Here is a 16,876-nt window from a genome sequence, read left to right as displayed (position 1 = left end):
TAACTTGCTAAAGGAGGAAGGTTTATTGAATGCAAAGAATTGACATTTTCTACAGGGTAATCAAATGAGTCATTGTATTTGTATGTGAGATTCTTCCAGATAAACAGGGAGATACCACTATTGATTACCAGATAGAGATTATATTTCAGTAACAGAAAGACAATAGGACAGATATTTTTCTTAGACTTGCTCATTTTTCTGGAGAGAGATATATAATGCTTTCTCTTCTGGGAGAGTATTTGGCATGCAGTAGCTCTTATGTCTCAAATTAATTGTTTTGAGCTTTCTCTTCCAGGGAGTGGAGCCTGGTGGTAAGTATTTTGCTGCGTTGGTCTACCTCCTCAAGAACTTTCTTAACCACTATGGCTTTGGCTGGATCTAAAAATTAAAATTTAAATGGAGATTTTAGAGAGTTGAAAAAAATGAGTAAGATCATAATAACCAAAACATGGAAGCAACCAAAGCGCCCATCAATTAATGAATGGATAAAAAAATATGACATCTATCTATCTATCTATCTATCTATCTATCTATCTATCTATCTATCTACAGTAGAATATTATTCAGCTTTAAAAAGGAAGGAAATTCTGACACATCCTACAATATGGAAGAATCTTGAGGATATTATATTAAGTGAAATGTCACTATAAGACAAGTTCTGTATGATTCCACTTCTTTGAGGTACCTAGAGTTGTGAAATTCATACAGAAATTAGAATGGTGATTTTCCGGGCTGGGAGGAGGAGGGAATGGGGGGGTTTATTGTTTAATGGATATGGAGTTTCAGTTTTGGAAAATGAAAAGAGCTCTAGAGATGGATGGTGGTGATGGTTGCACAACAATGCAAACATACTTAATGCCACCGAATCATTTGCTTAAAAATGATTGACACTAAATTTTATGTTCTGTATATTTTATCACAATAAAAAGTTTTTAAAAAGATGAACAAGAAATTATATAAATTAAAGGAATGATAGGATCTTCATATAGGATGAACTATGCAAGAAGAAAAAATACTTATTCGTTTTTGGTGAATTTTGATTTCTTGATTAGTTAAAAACATGGCGACATGTTACCTTGTTTTAAATTAGCGCACATCACTAAAGTCAGACATTTAGCACACACTGATACCTACTACAAATCTTTACTATTTCTATACTTATATATATAATATTACATGTAATAAATATATATAATATAAATTACATGTTATATGTGTATGTGTATGTGTGTGTGTATATCTATCTATCTATTTATCTATCTATCTTGGGAATATAAAAACAATGAAGCTGTGCATTAAAAAATGAAGTAGTACCACACACAAACAACTTCACTTTAATTACCTTTGACTTGATTTCCCATGTTTCCAGATCCATAATCTTTAGACTTGTAACCTCCGGACTTGCAAGCCCTGTGAATACATATTGTTGAAACCATCACAAAAGATTCTAGATTAACTATTATGTTTTCTTTAGCTGTTTGGATGAGAACATTTCAGTGGGTTACATCTGCCTCAAGAGGTGATTTTGAAATGTTCAGACCTTAAATATAGAGTTTGTTGCAATGCTGGTTTTGTAAGATGTTGTTAATTTGTGTCTTGGCAGTAGAGTATCATGTTTAATATTTAGCATCTATGATAATAAATGAGATCATAACAGTTTATGTTCACGTTCCAGAGATCTAAGTTTCCTGCAGATTTTAGTATATTACATCTTCTCTGTAAATTATTTTACCTACCCATCATCTCCACTGATGAGGAGGCAGTAGGTCTCGATTTCCTTTTCCAGGTGGACCTTGATGTCCAGGAGCTGCTCGTACTCCAGCTTCTGGCCCTCGGTCTCGGTTCTGACCTGGTGCAGCTGCTCCTCCAGGGCCCCGATCTGAGCTTGGATCTGGGCCAGCTGTGCACAGTAGTTGCCCTCAGTCTCCGACAAGGAGCACTCCAGGGATTGTTTCTGTAAAGAAATAATGAAGAACCTAAGATAGATACACAGATACACACACTTACTTTGACATGACTTTCTCCTCTTGTTAACTTTGCCTGTAATTGTTTTAGATTTCACACTGACACATAGTTATGAAGACTCTGTGACACTCTTAAAATGACAAGTCTTTCTCTTTGGTAAAATAAACCTAAAGACATAGATGTTGATGTTTCAGCTGTTCTGTACACAACCTTATTCTTTCCTTATGTTTAATTTAATTACATAAAATAATATGGATATATTCTCAATATGGTTAAGGGCTTTAAAACCAACTGGCACATATTCAAAATGATAACCTAAGAGATGGTGAGAAATCGTCCTTTCCTACCGTCGCTAAGAGAGACTGAAGTTCAATTTCCAGTGTTTGGAGATTGCGCTTCATCTCAGTCAGCTCGTTCCGGGCAGAGGTTGTGGCTCCCACATCCTCAGAGATCTGCTGCTGCAGAGAAGCACTCTGAAAGGTATAAGTGAGGGAGCAAATCTTAGTTGTGTGAACATCACCAAAATGCAGAAGGCTTGTTTTCTGGACAAGACTCACCTTCTCATTGAACCAGGCCTCCGCATCCCGGCGGTTCTGCTCGGCGAGGTCCTCGTACTCAGCCCGCATGTTGTTCAGCAGAACCGTGAGGTCCACGCCAGGAGCCGCGTTCATCTCCACGTTCACGTTGCCTCCAGCGGCGCATTGAAGAACTTGCATTTCCTAGGGGTAGAAAAGCGTTCAGCTCAGCTCTGCAGGGATCTCATAGAAAGTCTAGAAGCTTAGCTTTGGAAGGGTAATAGTATTCATCTGGTTCCATCTCCCAGGCTGTACAACGAACCACCTCTGCGTTTCATATTTCCCTGTCCACCTAACATAGCTTTCAACGATGATCAACTCGCTACCGCCTGAAGCAGCCTGTTTCATTTTTGGAATTTTAATTGCTCCAGAGGAGTTCCTTATGGTGAACCCAATTCCAGCTCCTCTGACTCCAATTCATTGGTTTTAGTTCTGCTGCACGGAAGAAGTCTTAATTCCTTTTCCAAATGAAAGTCCTTAAAATATTTAAAATAAATTACCCATCACCTCTTATTCTATTCATTTATAACTTAAATGTCTCCACCTTGGTGGACTGGTCATTATTCTACTTATTCAACCAGCTCTGGTGCATTCTCCACTCAACTGTATCCTGAACACAGCATGAATTTGGTTGAAGGGGCTGAGTCTGAATAATTCCAAACAGCTGAAGTAATTTTAAATAAGTATGTTTGTGAATTTATATTTATCTATCATTATAAACATATTTATTTATAATTGGTAGAGGAAGAACATCATCTTCTAAAAAATCCTAGGTGTCTCTTAAGCTATTAAGCTTACACAGGACATTATATGTCATGCCCAACAAATCTCTATGAGAATTCAGGTTCTGCCCTGTAATGGCTCGGTGAATTTGGGAACGGTGTTTAACTTCTTTATGTCTCAAGTTTATTATTCTAAATTCGAGGATAAAAAAAATATCCTTCTCTGGGTTATTGAAGGATGTGAAAGAACTACTAGTAATAAGACCAGCGATACTACCTGGCATATACATTAAATTCTAGCTTTTATGATCATTTTCAACATCCTAGAGGTAGGAAACAATTTTGTGGTCAAAGTTTACACTTTATCCCATCTGAAGTGTGCTGTTCGGATGCAGTGAGTCAGATCTAAGACTGTGGATGGCAGACATCACTGCTAAGACTGTTATGTAGAAATCACATCAATCGCTTTAGGTCTCTGCTGCAGGAACCCTCCTCTCCACCCATGTCCCAGGCCCTGGATTGGTCCTAATGACAATAATGAGGCTTTCTTTCCTCTGGGCATCAAGTCCCTCAGGTGTTTCTAGCATTCTTTCATCACTGATGGTCTCTATACCTTCTCTATCTCCAGGCGAGGTTCTTACTTCTGAATCTTTAGGGAAAACTTCCCCAGTTCAAGCAGAAAAAGAAAAAAAGTTGCACGTGGGTTTGTCTGTGAGTCATTAAAAAAATCAATTGCATTCAATTCGTGAAAAATTTGTTGAGTAACTACCAGGAGCTATAGCCACACTTGAACTGTATATCCATATAAACATTATTCTTCAAGCAGTTATATTTAAAAAACAGACTCATGACTAAGCAGCATTCTTAGCTAGATCTTCTGCTTTATGCACCTGACTCGACTATAGAAGGCTTCTGGCTATTTAAAAATATTAAATTCATTTTCAAAGAATAAAAATTTTTCTCAGCAAACCGTGGTTCTGAAAGTAATGTCAAAGATGTGTCTGCAGTAGTGGCTGTATAATCTGATTTTGAATCTAGCTGCCCACTGTGACCACTGTGGACATACACTATTTATTTGGAAGTATAAATTTTGATATAACAGTTTAATTTCAGTCTCATTATTTTTATAGTCATACTTATTAAGAATATGTATTAATATTAAGTATCTATACTTAATGTGTATATGGAGTAAATGTTTAAGTGTTTTAAATCTGCCACTTTTATATAGACATTTAGATCTAGTTTTCTTAAGCTGTCCTTAAGGTATATGCATTTTACTTAACTCGATGTCATCTTTTAAATGTGCTATTTCGACTTAGCGATAATTACCTAGCCAAACACTGCTCTTGTAACCCTGATTGGCCTGGAAAATATGATTTTTTTCCCCCATGGGAAACAGTGAGAGAGCAGGAGTGAACCTGTACAAATATTCTACTTCTAAAGAAAATGGATCATTAAGACCAATTTCTTCCTGAAGACGTCAAGCACACTATCTCCCATCAGGTGTAGCATCTGCAGACGAATGGTGAAATGTAGACATTCAGCTCTTACCTCTTTATGGTTCTTTTTGAGATAAGTCATCTCCTCACTCAGGGTTTCATACTGAATCTCGAGGTCTGTTCTGCACAGGGTGATTTCATCCAGAACTCTGCGTAACCCATTGACATCGGTCTCTACACTCTGGTGAAGAGCCAGCTCATTTTCATACCTTAAAGAGTGTTAGCGATTTGCAATTTGTTATATGGTTGTAGAAATAGTCACCAGTCAATAACCAAATGCTAGAGTTCTGGAATTTTGAAGTGGCAGATTTGGCCACAGGAGACATTTTCAAAATTTATTGTATAGTAATTATTATTTTCTTTGAGGTATTTCTTTAGCAGAAAAAGAACTAGGGCATCAAATGCTACTTTTATAGCTGTTCATACTTAATATCTTATAGCCAAAGTGTAAAAAAGTCATAACATTCTGTTTATCTTAAATCCAAGTGTTTTACAGTGTTAGAGTAAGAGCTGGTAATATTTAATGGAGGGACCAAAAAATAAATTCCATTTAATGCTTCTTATTAATCTCCATGAATTCTTTTACTTCTGTGAGCCTACTTACTTGAGTCTGAAATCATCAGCTGTCAGCTTGGCGTTATCGATCTGTAGAACAGTATTAGCATTGCTAGTGGTGGAAGCGATGATCTAGAAATGAGGAATTTGACTTTTTAAAGGCAATTTATCACAACCAATAAAAAAGCAAAGAGTGGGATGTTTTAGATTCGGAAATGGAGATAATAAAAATTAATATAGTTACTAGTTAGTGACATTTTTAAATCACGGAGTTAACCCGATGAATCTACTTAGTGTTTATTTCCAATGCTAAACTGAAATTTCCTTCAAGAAATTACCAATGGAGATGATAAATGTTTTGAGTATTCAGTGAATAAGGGAAAAGAACATTTAGAAATAAAAGTGCAAAAAACTGCGAAGTAAAATTTCTTACCTGATTTTTGAGGTCATCGATTATAGGGAAATATCTGCTATAGTCATGATCAAGACCACGGCAAGAACCAGGCCCAAATTTCTCATACCAGCCCTTGATCTTCTGTTCCAGGTCTGCATTTGCCTCTTCCAGAGCACGCACGTTGTCCAGGTAGGACGCCAGGCGGTCGTTGAGGTTCTGCATGGTCACCTTCTCATTGCCAGAAAGGAGGCCCCCCTCATTCACGGTAAAGCCAGCACAGGAATTGCTTCCGCCTGCATTTCCTCCCGATGCACTGCCCCCGAAGGCACATGAGAATCCACTTCCAATTCCAGACATGCTGCAAGCATTTCCAGCCGCAAAGCTGGCTCCCCCACCTGAGAGCCTGAGCGATCCTGTGGTGGGACGGGGACAGGCCCTCCTGGATCCACTGGAAAGTCGAAGAGACATGGTATCAGGGTAAGCGTGTCACAGAGCTGTACTGTGAAAGCCAGAATGGAATGTCTTCTCATCTCAACCGTTTGGTTTGCCCTTTTATAGACAATCCTCAAGTGTATTCTGGATGAAATTCTGCCTACACAGAGTAAAACGTGGCTTGCCGGCCTCAGCAAGTTAGCGTAATTGGATGATTTTTCCTAATTAGTAACTAACTTTGCTGGGCTCATTTCTGTAGGAGGGCAGTTGCCCTCAGGTTGGTGGTTATCTGAGAAATGGGTCTGGGTGGAGCAATTTCAGGTTCCTTATTACATTTGAAAATTGTGAGTGAGTCATTCTTTACTTCCCTCCTTAGAAGATAAAACTCATCAGTCCACCACACCATAAAAATCTGGCGTCATAGTTTTGGGCTATTATGCCAAAGTAGATTTTGGTGCTTTTGAGACTTTTTCTGCTAGTGAACAGAACTGGAATCATTATTTCCCCAACCTCATCCTTTAATCACCAGTCCGCACCCTCTTCTCCCATCCCCACCCCCTTGCCACTGTTTCCGATGGGAAGTAACTTCTGGTTTGGCTGACATGTATCATGTTTTGTTAACACTTACTTATGTCTAGGGGTAGCTGCCTTCTCTTATTTTGGTAATTAGGAACACACCTCTAATTGCTGTTATGGGTTGTGGGAGTTTAGAAGGACATTAACTTATTTCCTGACTTAGCAAAATTTGAAGCAAACCCAGAAGAAAACATTGCATCTGTTTTTATTTCATTGTGGTTTAGCTTCGGTGAGAGTCATCAGTAAGTAATTATTTACTTGGCTATGGATTCCCATTTATTGAAAACCCTAAACATTGTGGAAAAATTTTAAAAATCTGGAAGTAGGCTGATGGACAAAATTTCAACAAATATTTGTTATGTGAGGCTGTCGTGAACATATGAATTCATTCATTCATTTATTTAACGAATATTTATAGAACACCTACTATGTGCTAGTCACTGTTTTGGGCACTTGGAATAAGTAGAATTATGCATTATTTCTCCTTTTGCGTCTGGCTTATTTCACTTAGCATAATGTCTTCAAGGTTCATCCGTGTTGTAGCATGTGTCAGAATTTCCTTTTTTTAAAAGGCAGAATAATGTTCCATTGCATGTATTTACCGTATTTTGTTTATCCACTCATGAATAGGTGGACACTTGGGTTGCAGCCACCCTTTGGCTATTGTGAAAAATGCTGATATGATCATGGCAACCACCATTCTACTCTTTGCATGCAAACATTCTTGATGTAAACAAACAAGAAATAGCTAAGAGTATAAAATACAATGTTAAAGTCTTCTTCATCTTCCCCTCTTCTATCCTCCTTACTCTGTCAGATAACTATAATTTACCCTTCTAGACATGTGCACTCTTCCAGATGATTTTCTATGCATTTGCACACATACATAGCATGTAAACACACGTAGGCCATATGTGAATCATCTGTGTTATATGTGTTGTTCTGTAACTTGCTTTGTTCACCTTACATAATATGCCTTAGGGCGTGAATAGATGCCTAATGTGGCAGAAACTGTTGGTTTTTAACTGGGCAATAGCTGCCTGTAATAAAGACTGCTTTCTCTAGCATTCTTTGCCGCTAACCGTGGTCAGGTGATTAAGCTAGTCAATGCGATGTAAACAGAAGTATCTGTGGCGTGTTCTAGAAACTTTATCTAAGAGGAAGCTGACACAAGTCTTCATCCCTTCTCCTCCCTTTCCTCCGCTCTGCTGAAAGGAGTGTGATGGCTGGATATGATGGTCGGAGCTTCATCTTGGACCATGAGCCAGGGCCATATTGTGGGTATGGCAGAGTGAAAGCTGAAAGGAACCTGGGTCTCTGAAAATGCTCTGGCGCAAAGCTACCATCCCAGCCTTGAGTAGCCTACCTCTGGATTTCTGTGTGTGAAAGAAATAAACTTCTATCCGTGTAAAGTCCTGTTATTTTGTTACTGTTACTCAAGGCTGAACCTAATATTAAGTAATATTAAGGGACTATCAACTATTTCCAACTTTTTGCTCTTATTAATAATGCTGGATACATTCACATTTTTTCTTCAGGATAGATTTCTTAATTTTTCTGTCCATTCCTTTTAGTCAGATTTATTGAGGTTTAATATACATATACTAAAATTCATCTTAAACATACAGTTCTTTGAGTTTTGAAAAACACATTGTCATTAACCTTCACTACAATCAAGATATAGAACAGTTCTGTTACCCTCTACCCCCCAAATTCCCTTGTACCCCTTTTGTAGCTTCTCCTCACAGCTCCAGCTTCAGCTCCAGGCTCCAGGAAAGCACTGATCACTTTCTATGTCTATAATTTTGCCTATTCCAGAATGTCTTAAAAATGGAATCATACAATATGTAGCACTGAGAAAGATTACATGCAAAGAACCTGAGAAAAAGAAGAGAAGAAAACCTAATTTTAGCCTTTTTATTTTTAAGAACAGAAAGGAATGATTTCCTTGGGTTATTCAGCCAATGAGAATTTGCAAAGGCAGGCTTTAAAAAAAATAACCCTCTTTCCTTTCATTATGGTGCTTTAGAAGCTACTCGTTGCTCCATAGTAATATTGCTTATTTTAGAGGATTTTTCTTCAACTGAGTGGACTGTCAGTGAAATGACATTGCCAAGTTGATCTAGCTCCTCGACCACTGTTTTGACAACAGTTTCTTCTTCTGAATCTAAAATAAAATGAATGAAAGTTTAGTACTCATTCTTAACAGGTTGAAAGGTCTTTAGTCATGATGGGTAAATTCTTCGAAAATGGTGTTTGCAAGTTTGCAGTAAACGGAGATATAATACTGTATTTGAAGTCTGCTTAGCAAGGCTGGATATTTTTCTTGTGTTTACCACTATTTTTAGAGCAATGGGTATTTGAAAGCATAAATGAAACATGGATTAAAACATGTATCAGGCAAGTAGAGGCCTGAAGCAAGTAAAGTCTTTTTTTAAACACTAACTTGCCCTATTTCTGTGATTTAAAATAAAGTTGCTCTTCTATCAAAGCACTGACACTGTGAAAATAATAGGTTCTAAGTAAGAAAGATATTGGAGGATTGTTTCCCCACATCAGTAATTTCATAACCTGACTATATCTGTTTTACGGGAATATGGGATACAAATACTAAGAGCTGTCATAATGACTTGCTCTTATCCTTTCATTCACTAGGACTAAACTTAGAAACAGTCTTATTTAGTTTACAAATAAATGGCTTATTTACTAAACTGTTGGAGTTTAAGAGAGTTACACCAAGTAAAAAACCGTTCTATACCTTTGACTTGATTTTCAGAATTTCCGGGCCCGTACCCTTTTGATTTGCAACACGTGGACTTGCTTTTTCTGTGAAGAGAAAATTATTGCATTTTTCTTTCATTAGGGAGCTCATAAATAACTATAAGTTGGGGATAAAAATTTTGGAGTACTAGGTCCAATAAGATTTAAATTCTTCTCATGTTTAAGAGATAGTAAGCTTTTCATGACTTCGATATATTGAAAGAAGAGATTAAATGGATGTTTATGATCAGAAATTCCCTTGTGACCAGATCATCACTTTCCTCTAGCAATATGGGACTTCAAGTGCTCATTCTGACTCTTCAGTCAATCGCCTGCCCTGTAAACATGCCTGCTGTGCAGAAGGTGCTAGGCTAGGTGCTGTAGAAAATGTAGGGCCAAGATACAAGCAGTTTACACTGTTGAAAATAAAATGAAGTATATATAAGTAAAAAGTTGTCTATAACATGACATGAAAGGGGCTGAAAGAAAAGTGAACAATGAATGATGTAATAGGCACCTTGTTCGAAAGAAGAAGCCATTACTGTTAGGTTCATATGAGAATATGCTGTAGAGGGCTGACACTGGCCTTGGAAGATGCCTAAGATGTTACTGACTCATGATGTGACCGTGGGTAAGTATTTAGTAATAGCCACTGACTATTGAGTACCTTTTGTGTGCAAGCCACTGTCATAAGCAGTTTACCTACGTAGTGAGGTACTCTTGTGTACAGTAGTCAGGAGTACGATTTTCGTGTTATCACAGTTTTTCCAATAAAGGAAGTGAGGTTTAAAGGGCTTAAGCAATGCACTCAGATTCACCTAATTGTCTCATTCGCATCCAGGTTTACAATATTAGGGATGTTGACTCTTGGCTACCAGTAGGTACCTTCTCCAATGAAATCTTCCTGTATCTTCATTGCTCATCTTTCAAATGAAAAGGTAATAACCCACTTAATACAGGGTGCATGTATGGTAACTACTGAAGTAATAATAAAAAAAGAGTATGTTATAAGAAGTGTACTTCCACACTAAGTCACTGAAAGCAACTTTCCCCCTGGACTGAAATATAGGAATTGTTCAATATTCTATTTAAATGTTCTCTATACGATTATAGATACCAATACTTTACATACTTAGAAATTTGATTTTGCTACCTGTTTTCACTTCACTTGTATAGGGATGATCTTTAGAGCAGGGCATCTAGGATATAACATTGGTATATACATGTATGCTGAGAAAACCCACTTGATGTGAGATTAATATTTTAATCATAAGATTAATTTTCACTAGTTAATAATTACCTTTCTTTTCCATCTATTAATGTGCAGTAAGTTTCAATTTCTTTTTCTAAAAATATTTTGATATCTAGAAGCTGTTCATACTCCAGCTTCTGGCCTTCTGTTTCCGTCCGGATCTGTTGGAGCTGTTCCTGCCTCGCCCCGATTTGCTCCTGGATTTGCTGGAGCTGAAGGTGGTAATAGCCTTCAGTCTCAGCCAAGGAGCATTCATAGGAACGTTTCTGAAAGAAGAACAAAGCAAGGCTTGCCTGCGGAACCGATAAATGACACGATCACATTTTCAACATTCTCACGTTGGAAAGAAATATTTGTACGAGGTCTGAATCTTTTTAGTTAAAATCTGCATCAACAAGATTCAAAAATTTTTTTCTTTCATTGAAAAAAGTTTCTTTTTAAAAAAGTTTTGGGATTGGTGAGTCAGAAGTAATGTTTATGGACAGAATTCTTGATCATAAATATATTCGTGTATACATTTAATATGTCGTATTTTTAGTTAAGTATACTTAGTTATATATTGTTGTAGAGTATATGTATTTACACACACACATACTAAAATCAATGATGATTCCTACGAACCGTGGCCACGAGGGACTGAAGTTCTATTTCTAGGGTTTGCAGATTGCGCTTCAGTTCCGTCAGCTCATTTCTGGCTACTGTGGCGGCGCCTGCATCATCAGAAATCTGCTGCTGCAGCGAAGAGCTCTGAAGCACAGTTTTCAGAAGGGTTAGTGAGCAGCCTGGTGGTCTACTGAATATATAAGCCACTTGGTATATGATTTGTACCTTCTCATGAAACCAGGCCTCAGCATCTCTGCGGTTCTGCTCGGCCAAGTCCTCGTACTCGGCCCTCATATTGTTCAACAGAACAGTTAGATCCACTCCCGGGGCTGCATTCATCTCCACATTCACGTTTCCCCCTGCCGTACTCTGCAGGACCTCCATTTCCTGGAAAAGGGATCATCAGTATTAATATTCAAGGTAAATTTTGACTGAGAGTCACACTCTGCTATGAAATGAATAGCGGACTCAAGGAGGGAAATCCCATGCTATACGAAGTCACCCTGCAGGGTCCTTACTTCCTTGTGATTTTTTTTGAGGTACGTCAATTCTTCACTCAGTGTTTCACACTGTATCCCCAGGTCGGTTGTACAAAGGGTCAGCTCATCCATCACTCTGTGCAGACCGTTGATGTCTGCCTCAACGCTCTGGTGTAGAGCAAGCTCATTTTCATACCTGAAAGGTTATTAAAGAGCTTGAGAATTGTAATTAGAGGCAGGTGCAAAGGGCAGCTTTTCCAGACATTTTATATAATGAAAGATATGGTGTCTGTACACACTTCTGAAGCTCATTGCGATGGCAATGTGATGAAACGCTCTGGAACACTTACTGATTTATGAATATTATTTTAGAGAAGTTGTTTCTTCAGAGTTGATTTTTGTCATCCAATGTGTTTAATTTAGCAGTTGAATAAATATATTGTTTAAAATTTATGATAGCTCTTTTTATAGACATTTAATTTCTTCAGTGATATAGTCTGACTTTATAAAAACATGTTAGTTTTTAAAGCAAAAGATATGTTCTTTATTCTACTAATTTTTATCTTTCTTATAATTAATTACTTTGTTTTTACCTACTTCAGCCTGAAGTCATCAGCGGTCAGTCTGGCATTGTCATTTTGTAGAACAATGCTGGCATTACAGGTGGTCACAGAAATAATCTAAATAGGGTAGATTGTGCAAAATGTCAAATTCCAAGTCAAGGGAGACTCCAAATTTAAGTGTGATTCTTCTTAACTCATCAAGCATCTATTTTGGTATTATTTTTTCTACATTAATCTGGTTTTTCTTCAGATAGTAAATGTCCAGAGGTTAAGAGACCAAGTGTAAGTTTTTATAATAATGGATATTTTTATTACTCGTGATTAAAAAGTATGAGCTATATATAAGGTCAACAAAATTATTATATCTATTTTAAAAATTTGTTTCATTAATTAATTCTATAAATTTTTATTGCCGGGCACTGCCCTAAGCACTAGGAATATAGAGTGAGCAAATTCTACAACACATACATTTGCTAAGCGCTTTTAATATTTTCTTTTTTAGATTATGTACACCCAAAGTTTGTAATTAAAGTAAGCAAATTCATATTTCTTACCTGCCTTTTAAGATCTTCAATGACTGGTAAATATATACTATAGTCATGATCAAGTCCCCGGCAAGAACCAGGCCCATATTTCTCATACCAATCCTTGATTTTCTGCTCGAGGTCTGAATTTGCTTCTTCCAGAGCACACACATGGTCCAAGTAGGACGCTAGGCGGTCATTGAGATTCTGCATGGTCATCTTTTCATTTCCAGAGAGGAGGCCACGTTCATTTCCAAGAAAACCAGCACAGTTGCCATTTCCCAACCCTCCACCACCATTATAGAAACCTCCTCCAGAAGAAACGCTCCCAAGAGTACAAGAGAAGCTGCTTCCTGCTCCCGGCCCACCGCACACATTCCCAGCCCCGAAGGCTGTTCCTCCACCAGACAGTCGACCAGAGCCAGCTTGTGAGCAGACCCGTCTGGATCCACTAGAAAGTCTAAAGGGCATGGTGACAGCACAGTTGGGCGACCCTTTCTCAAAGAGGAGCAAAGCAGAAGTACACCATCCATAGGCGTTAGTTCCACTGGCCTTTTATAGGAGTCAGTAGGTCATTTCAGTCTTAACTATAACGATTTATAGTAGAATATTACTCAACCCTAATTGTTGTTTTTCATAACTGGATGATTTTCAATACTGTTCAGTCTGTAGGTGGAAAGGTGCCCAAGGGTATCTTTGTATATGAAAATGTGCCAGACGGAGTAACACTGAATCATAGTTTCAAAGGCTGAAATTAAATGTGAGTAAATGTATGTCTTTTTGACCTCTAGAATATATTCCAGTTTTTTTTCCACACCATATAACGAAGAGTTAATAAATCAAATGAGAAACGTCCATTGCTATTGTCTTGCAAATGCTTATAGAGTATCTCTATTATTCATGCTTTACTGAGTATCTTCTATCTTATTAAAATAAGATACTCTCGATATATAGTGATATTTTGGTGGTGAGAGTTCTTTAATTAATTTTTTAAAATTGGAAACAAATAATGGAAATCCTACAGTACTCTGTTTATCAATTTAACTAAAATTAATGAATATGTGGCCTTGACAGAAAATTATTTGAATTGAGATCTCTTGGTTTAGTCCAGGAGTAGAATGTCCATTCAACTAATTTCTGAGTCTCCAAATTATTCATTTCTCTACCTCAAAAATATTGTTTATTGCCTTCTAGCTTAAAAATTATGTGTTTAGAGCATTACGAATTATTTTGAGAAGTGAGCTTCGTATTGATGAGTGGGGAGCAAAATATATAGAGAAGGGTGTTTTCATTATTACTTAAAAAGCCAAAATTTGCAACTATAGATAGAAGATTAGTTGCCATAAGTAAGCAGACTTTTCATTCTCTTGCCTTGCTGCCCATGGGAAGTTAACTTATCTGGTTGTGCTTCCTTTCCTTTCTGGGCAAATGAAAATAATAACACTGAACAGTCTCAACTGAATGTTGAGCAGTTCCAATAATTAATGACTATATAAAACAGCCTGGAGGGCACAAACATTTAATAAATGTTAATTACGTAAATTATTATAATAAAGTGGCCATGTCAGATAGGGTCAGGTCTCTGTCACTTATAATGGTACAAATTGATTGGTTTACTGATTATGGGTTTGGATAGTTTTGAAACAGTAATTTTTTTCTGCTTGAGATTTTTCAATGTCATGGATATTAAATGCTTTGAAAAATATTCAACATTATTGTCCTTAAAATGTATGGAATATTTGGTGGACCAGAATGCATGGATTTTTTTTTTTTACCAAAATTACTTTAAGGTAATCACTATAAACTATAATCCAGACCATTGGCATATGTTTAGAACAATGTTAGATAAGTTAAGAGATGCAGCTCATATTCAGAGATTTGTTGCTGATTTTATTGTGACCTGGCCAAAATTTTAATATTTTTTTCATGTTTCTCATGAATAAAGCAAGAAAGAGTATGTTGTCAGTGTAATAGTTTATAAGTCTTGAGTTTCTTGGATAAGAGATATTATGAGGTATTATTAACATAATCTACTGATCTCTAGATAGTTTATAAATACTAATTAACATAATCTTTTGTGACATAAGTTAAACATATTATTAGAAGCATTTTAGAGATGAGTTGGCTTTGAAGCTAAGTGGCAATACAGATCACAAAGCATTTTTATATCAAAGTAGAACTGCAATGTATAATGCTTAACTCCTTAAAATGTTGTCATTTATTCACTCATATGGGTAAATCTCTTGAATTTTCTTAACCATAGATTTCCTCTAAGCTAATAGTTACTACAAAAGTTTAGGTATGCTTTAGTCCTTTCTGGAAGTGGGGAATAGACTTAAATTCTCTAGGCCATTTCCATCTGTATATTTCTTCCTTAGGAGTGATTATTTTATTCATTGTAAGAAACAGGTATTCAGCCATGTAACTACCATTTCTTCAGAATCTATTAGGTATTTGAACATTCATTATACAATGTGCATATTGTAGGTACTCAAAAATAGTCGAATTGGACTAAACTTTAAGTTATGCAGTGTTAATGTCTGCTTCTCTCAGGATGAAGTTTTTCATTATATTATCTTATTCTAATGATCGTACACTAGTTTTCTCCTGATAATTTTAGTTTTTAGTTTCAAACATGCTTCACAATCTTTTGCCATTGTTTACAATTCATGTTCTACATTTCTATTAGATGGGTTTAGATGTGTATTTTTCTTGAACATGAGTGAGGTTTGTTTTGTCACTAAATTCTTAGTTTTTTTTTTTTTTTAATTCTGAGACACAGATTCTGGTGCAATTCCTTCCATAAAATGCCTTCCCTGGTTTGTTTGGGGAGACTCTGGTGACTTTGCTTAACCTTAGACTGATGGGAGTTAGAATACACTTAGTTGTTTTTATCCCCTTTTTTCTCTAGAAGGAAGGTGGAATCATGAGATTTTCACTAACATGGTATTATGTTGTGGTTAAGCACACAGACTCTGAGCAGTCTGCCTGGATTAGCAATCTAACAACTCCAGTTATTAGCTGTGTGACCTTGGGCAAATTACTCAACCATTCTCTGCCTCAGTTTCCTTACCTGTAAAAAGAGGATGATGATAGTACCTGCCTCTTAGGGTTCTTGTGAGGATTAAATGATGCTTAGAATAGAGGCTAACACATAGTTAGTGTTGGATATGGTGATTATAATTGATTCTTTCCTGGAAGCTATGTTAAAAAATCCTAAGTGTATTTTTTTGGTTTTCTTGCTTGTTACTTTTGGTGTCAAATCTAAGAAATCATTGCTAAAGTCAAAGTCAAGAAGCTTTCCTCTATGTTTTCTTTGGGAAGTTTTACAGTTTCAGGTCTTACGTTTAGGTTTTTAATTCATTTTGAGTTGATTTTTGTGTATAGTGTATGGTAGGGGTATGAGTTCATTCTTTTTACATGTGGATATCCAGTTTCCTAATACCTTGCTGAAGAGAGTATCCTTTCCCCATTATGTATTCTTGGTCCCCTTTTTGAAGATCAATTGATCATATATGTATGGGTTTATTTCTGGGCTCTCTATTCTATTGCATTGGTCTATGTCTGTCTTTATGCCAGCATCACACTGTTTTTTTCCCCCATTTTTTTTTTTATTGTGGTAAAATACACAGAACATAAAATTCTCAACATAACCATTTTAAGTGTACAGTTTAGAGGTATTAAGTACATTCATAATGTTGTGAAACCACCATCTACCTCCATAACTCTTTTCATCTGTAAAACTGAAATTCTTTACTCATTAAACAATAACTCCCCATTCCCTCCTTCCCCCACCCCTGGCGGCTACCATTCTACTTTCTCTTTTTTGAGGAACTGCCATACTGTTTTCTGCAGAGGCTATATTATTTTACATTCCTAATAACAGGGCACGAGGGTTCTAATTTCTCTACATCTTCGCCAACACTTTTATTTTCTATTATTTTCATAGTAGCCATCCTAATGGGTGTAAGATGGTA

General features: G+C 36.7%; 2 protein-coding genes across 2 annotated transcripts; both read right to left on the bottom strand.

Annotated features, from left to right (window-relative positions):
• Positions 1-6,237, bottom strand: KRT25 (keratin 25). Its single transcript, XM_006924668.1, has 8 exons — positions 5,750-6,237; positions 5,366-5,448; positions 4,814-4,970; positions 2,523-2,684; positions 2,313-2,438; positions 1,737-1,954; positions 1,343-1,410; positions 1-378 (listed from the first exon to the last, which is right to left on the bottom strand). The coding sequence occupies exons 1-8, from the start codon at positions 6,176-6,178 to the stop codon at positions 269-271; spliced, it is 1,353 nt and encodes a 450-aa protein (XP_006924730.1). The 5' UTR covers positions 6,179-6,237; the 3' UTR covers positions 1-268.
• A 2,496-nt stretch (positions 6,238-8,733) lies between these two features.
• On the bottom strand, positions 8,734-13,370 carry KRT26 (keratin 26). The gene is made up of 8 exons (XM_006924667.1): positions 12,930-13,370; positions 12,410-12,492; positions 11,852-12,008; positions 11,559-11,720; positions 11,352-11,477; positions 10,779-10,996; positions 9,477-9,544; positions 8,734-8,885 (listed from the first exon to the last, which is right to left on the bottom strand). Exons 1-8 carry the CDS (start codon positions 13,368-13,370, stop codon positions 8,734-8,736), a joined length of 1,407 nt encoding a protein of 468 aa, XP_006924729.1.
• Between the last annotated feature and the right edge of the window lie 3,506 nt (positions 13,371-16,876).

This window comes from Pteropus alecto, unplaced genomic scaffold, assembly GCF_000325575.1.
Source record: "Pteropus alecto unplaced genomic scaffold, ASM32557v1 scaffold98, whole genome shotgun sequence".
Taxonomy (NCBI): domain Eukaryota; kingdom Metazoa; phylum Chordata; class Mammalia; order Chiroptera; family Pteropodidae; genus Pteropus; species Pteropus alecto.
Note: the sequence above shows the minus strand (reverse complement) of the source record. Positions and strands in the feature narration are given on the sequence as shown.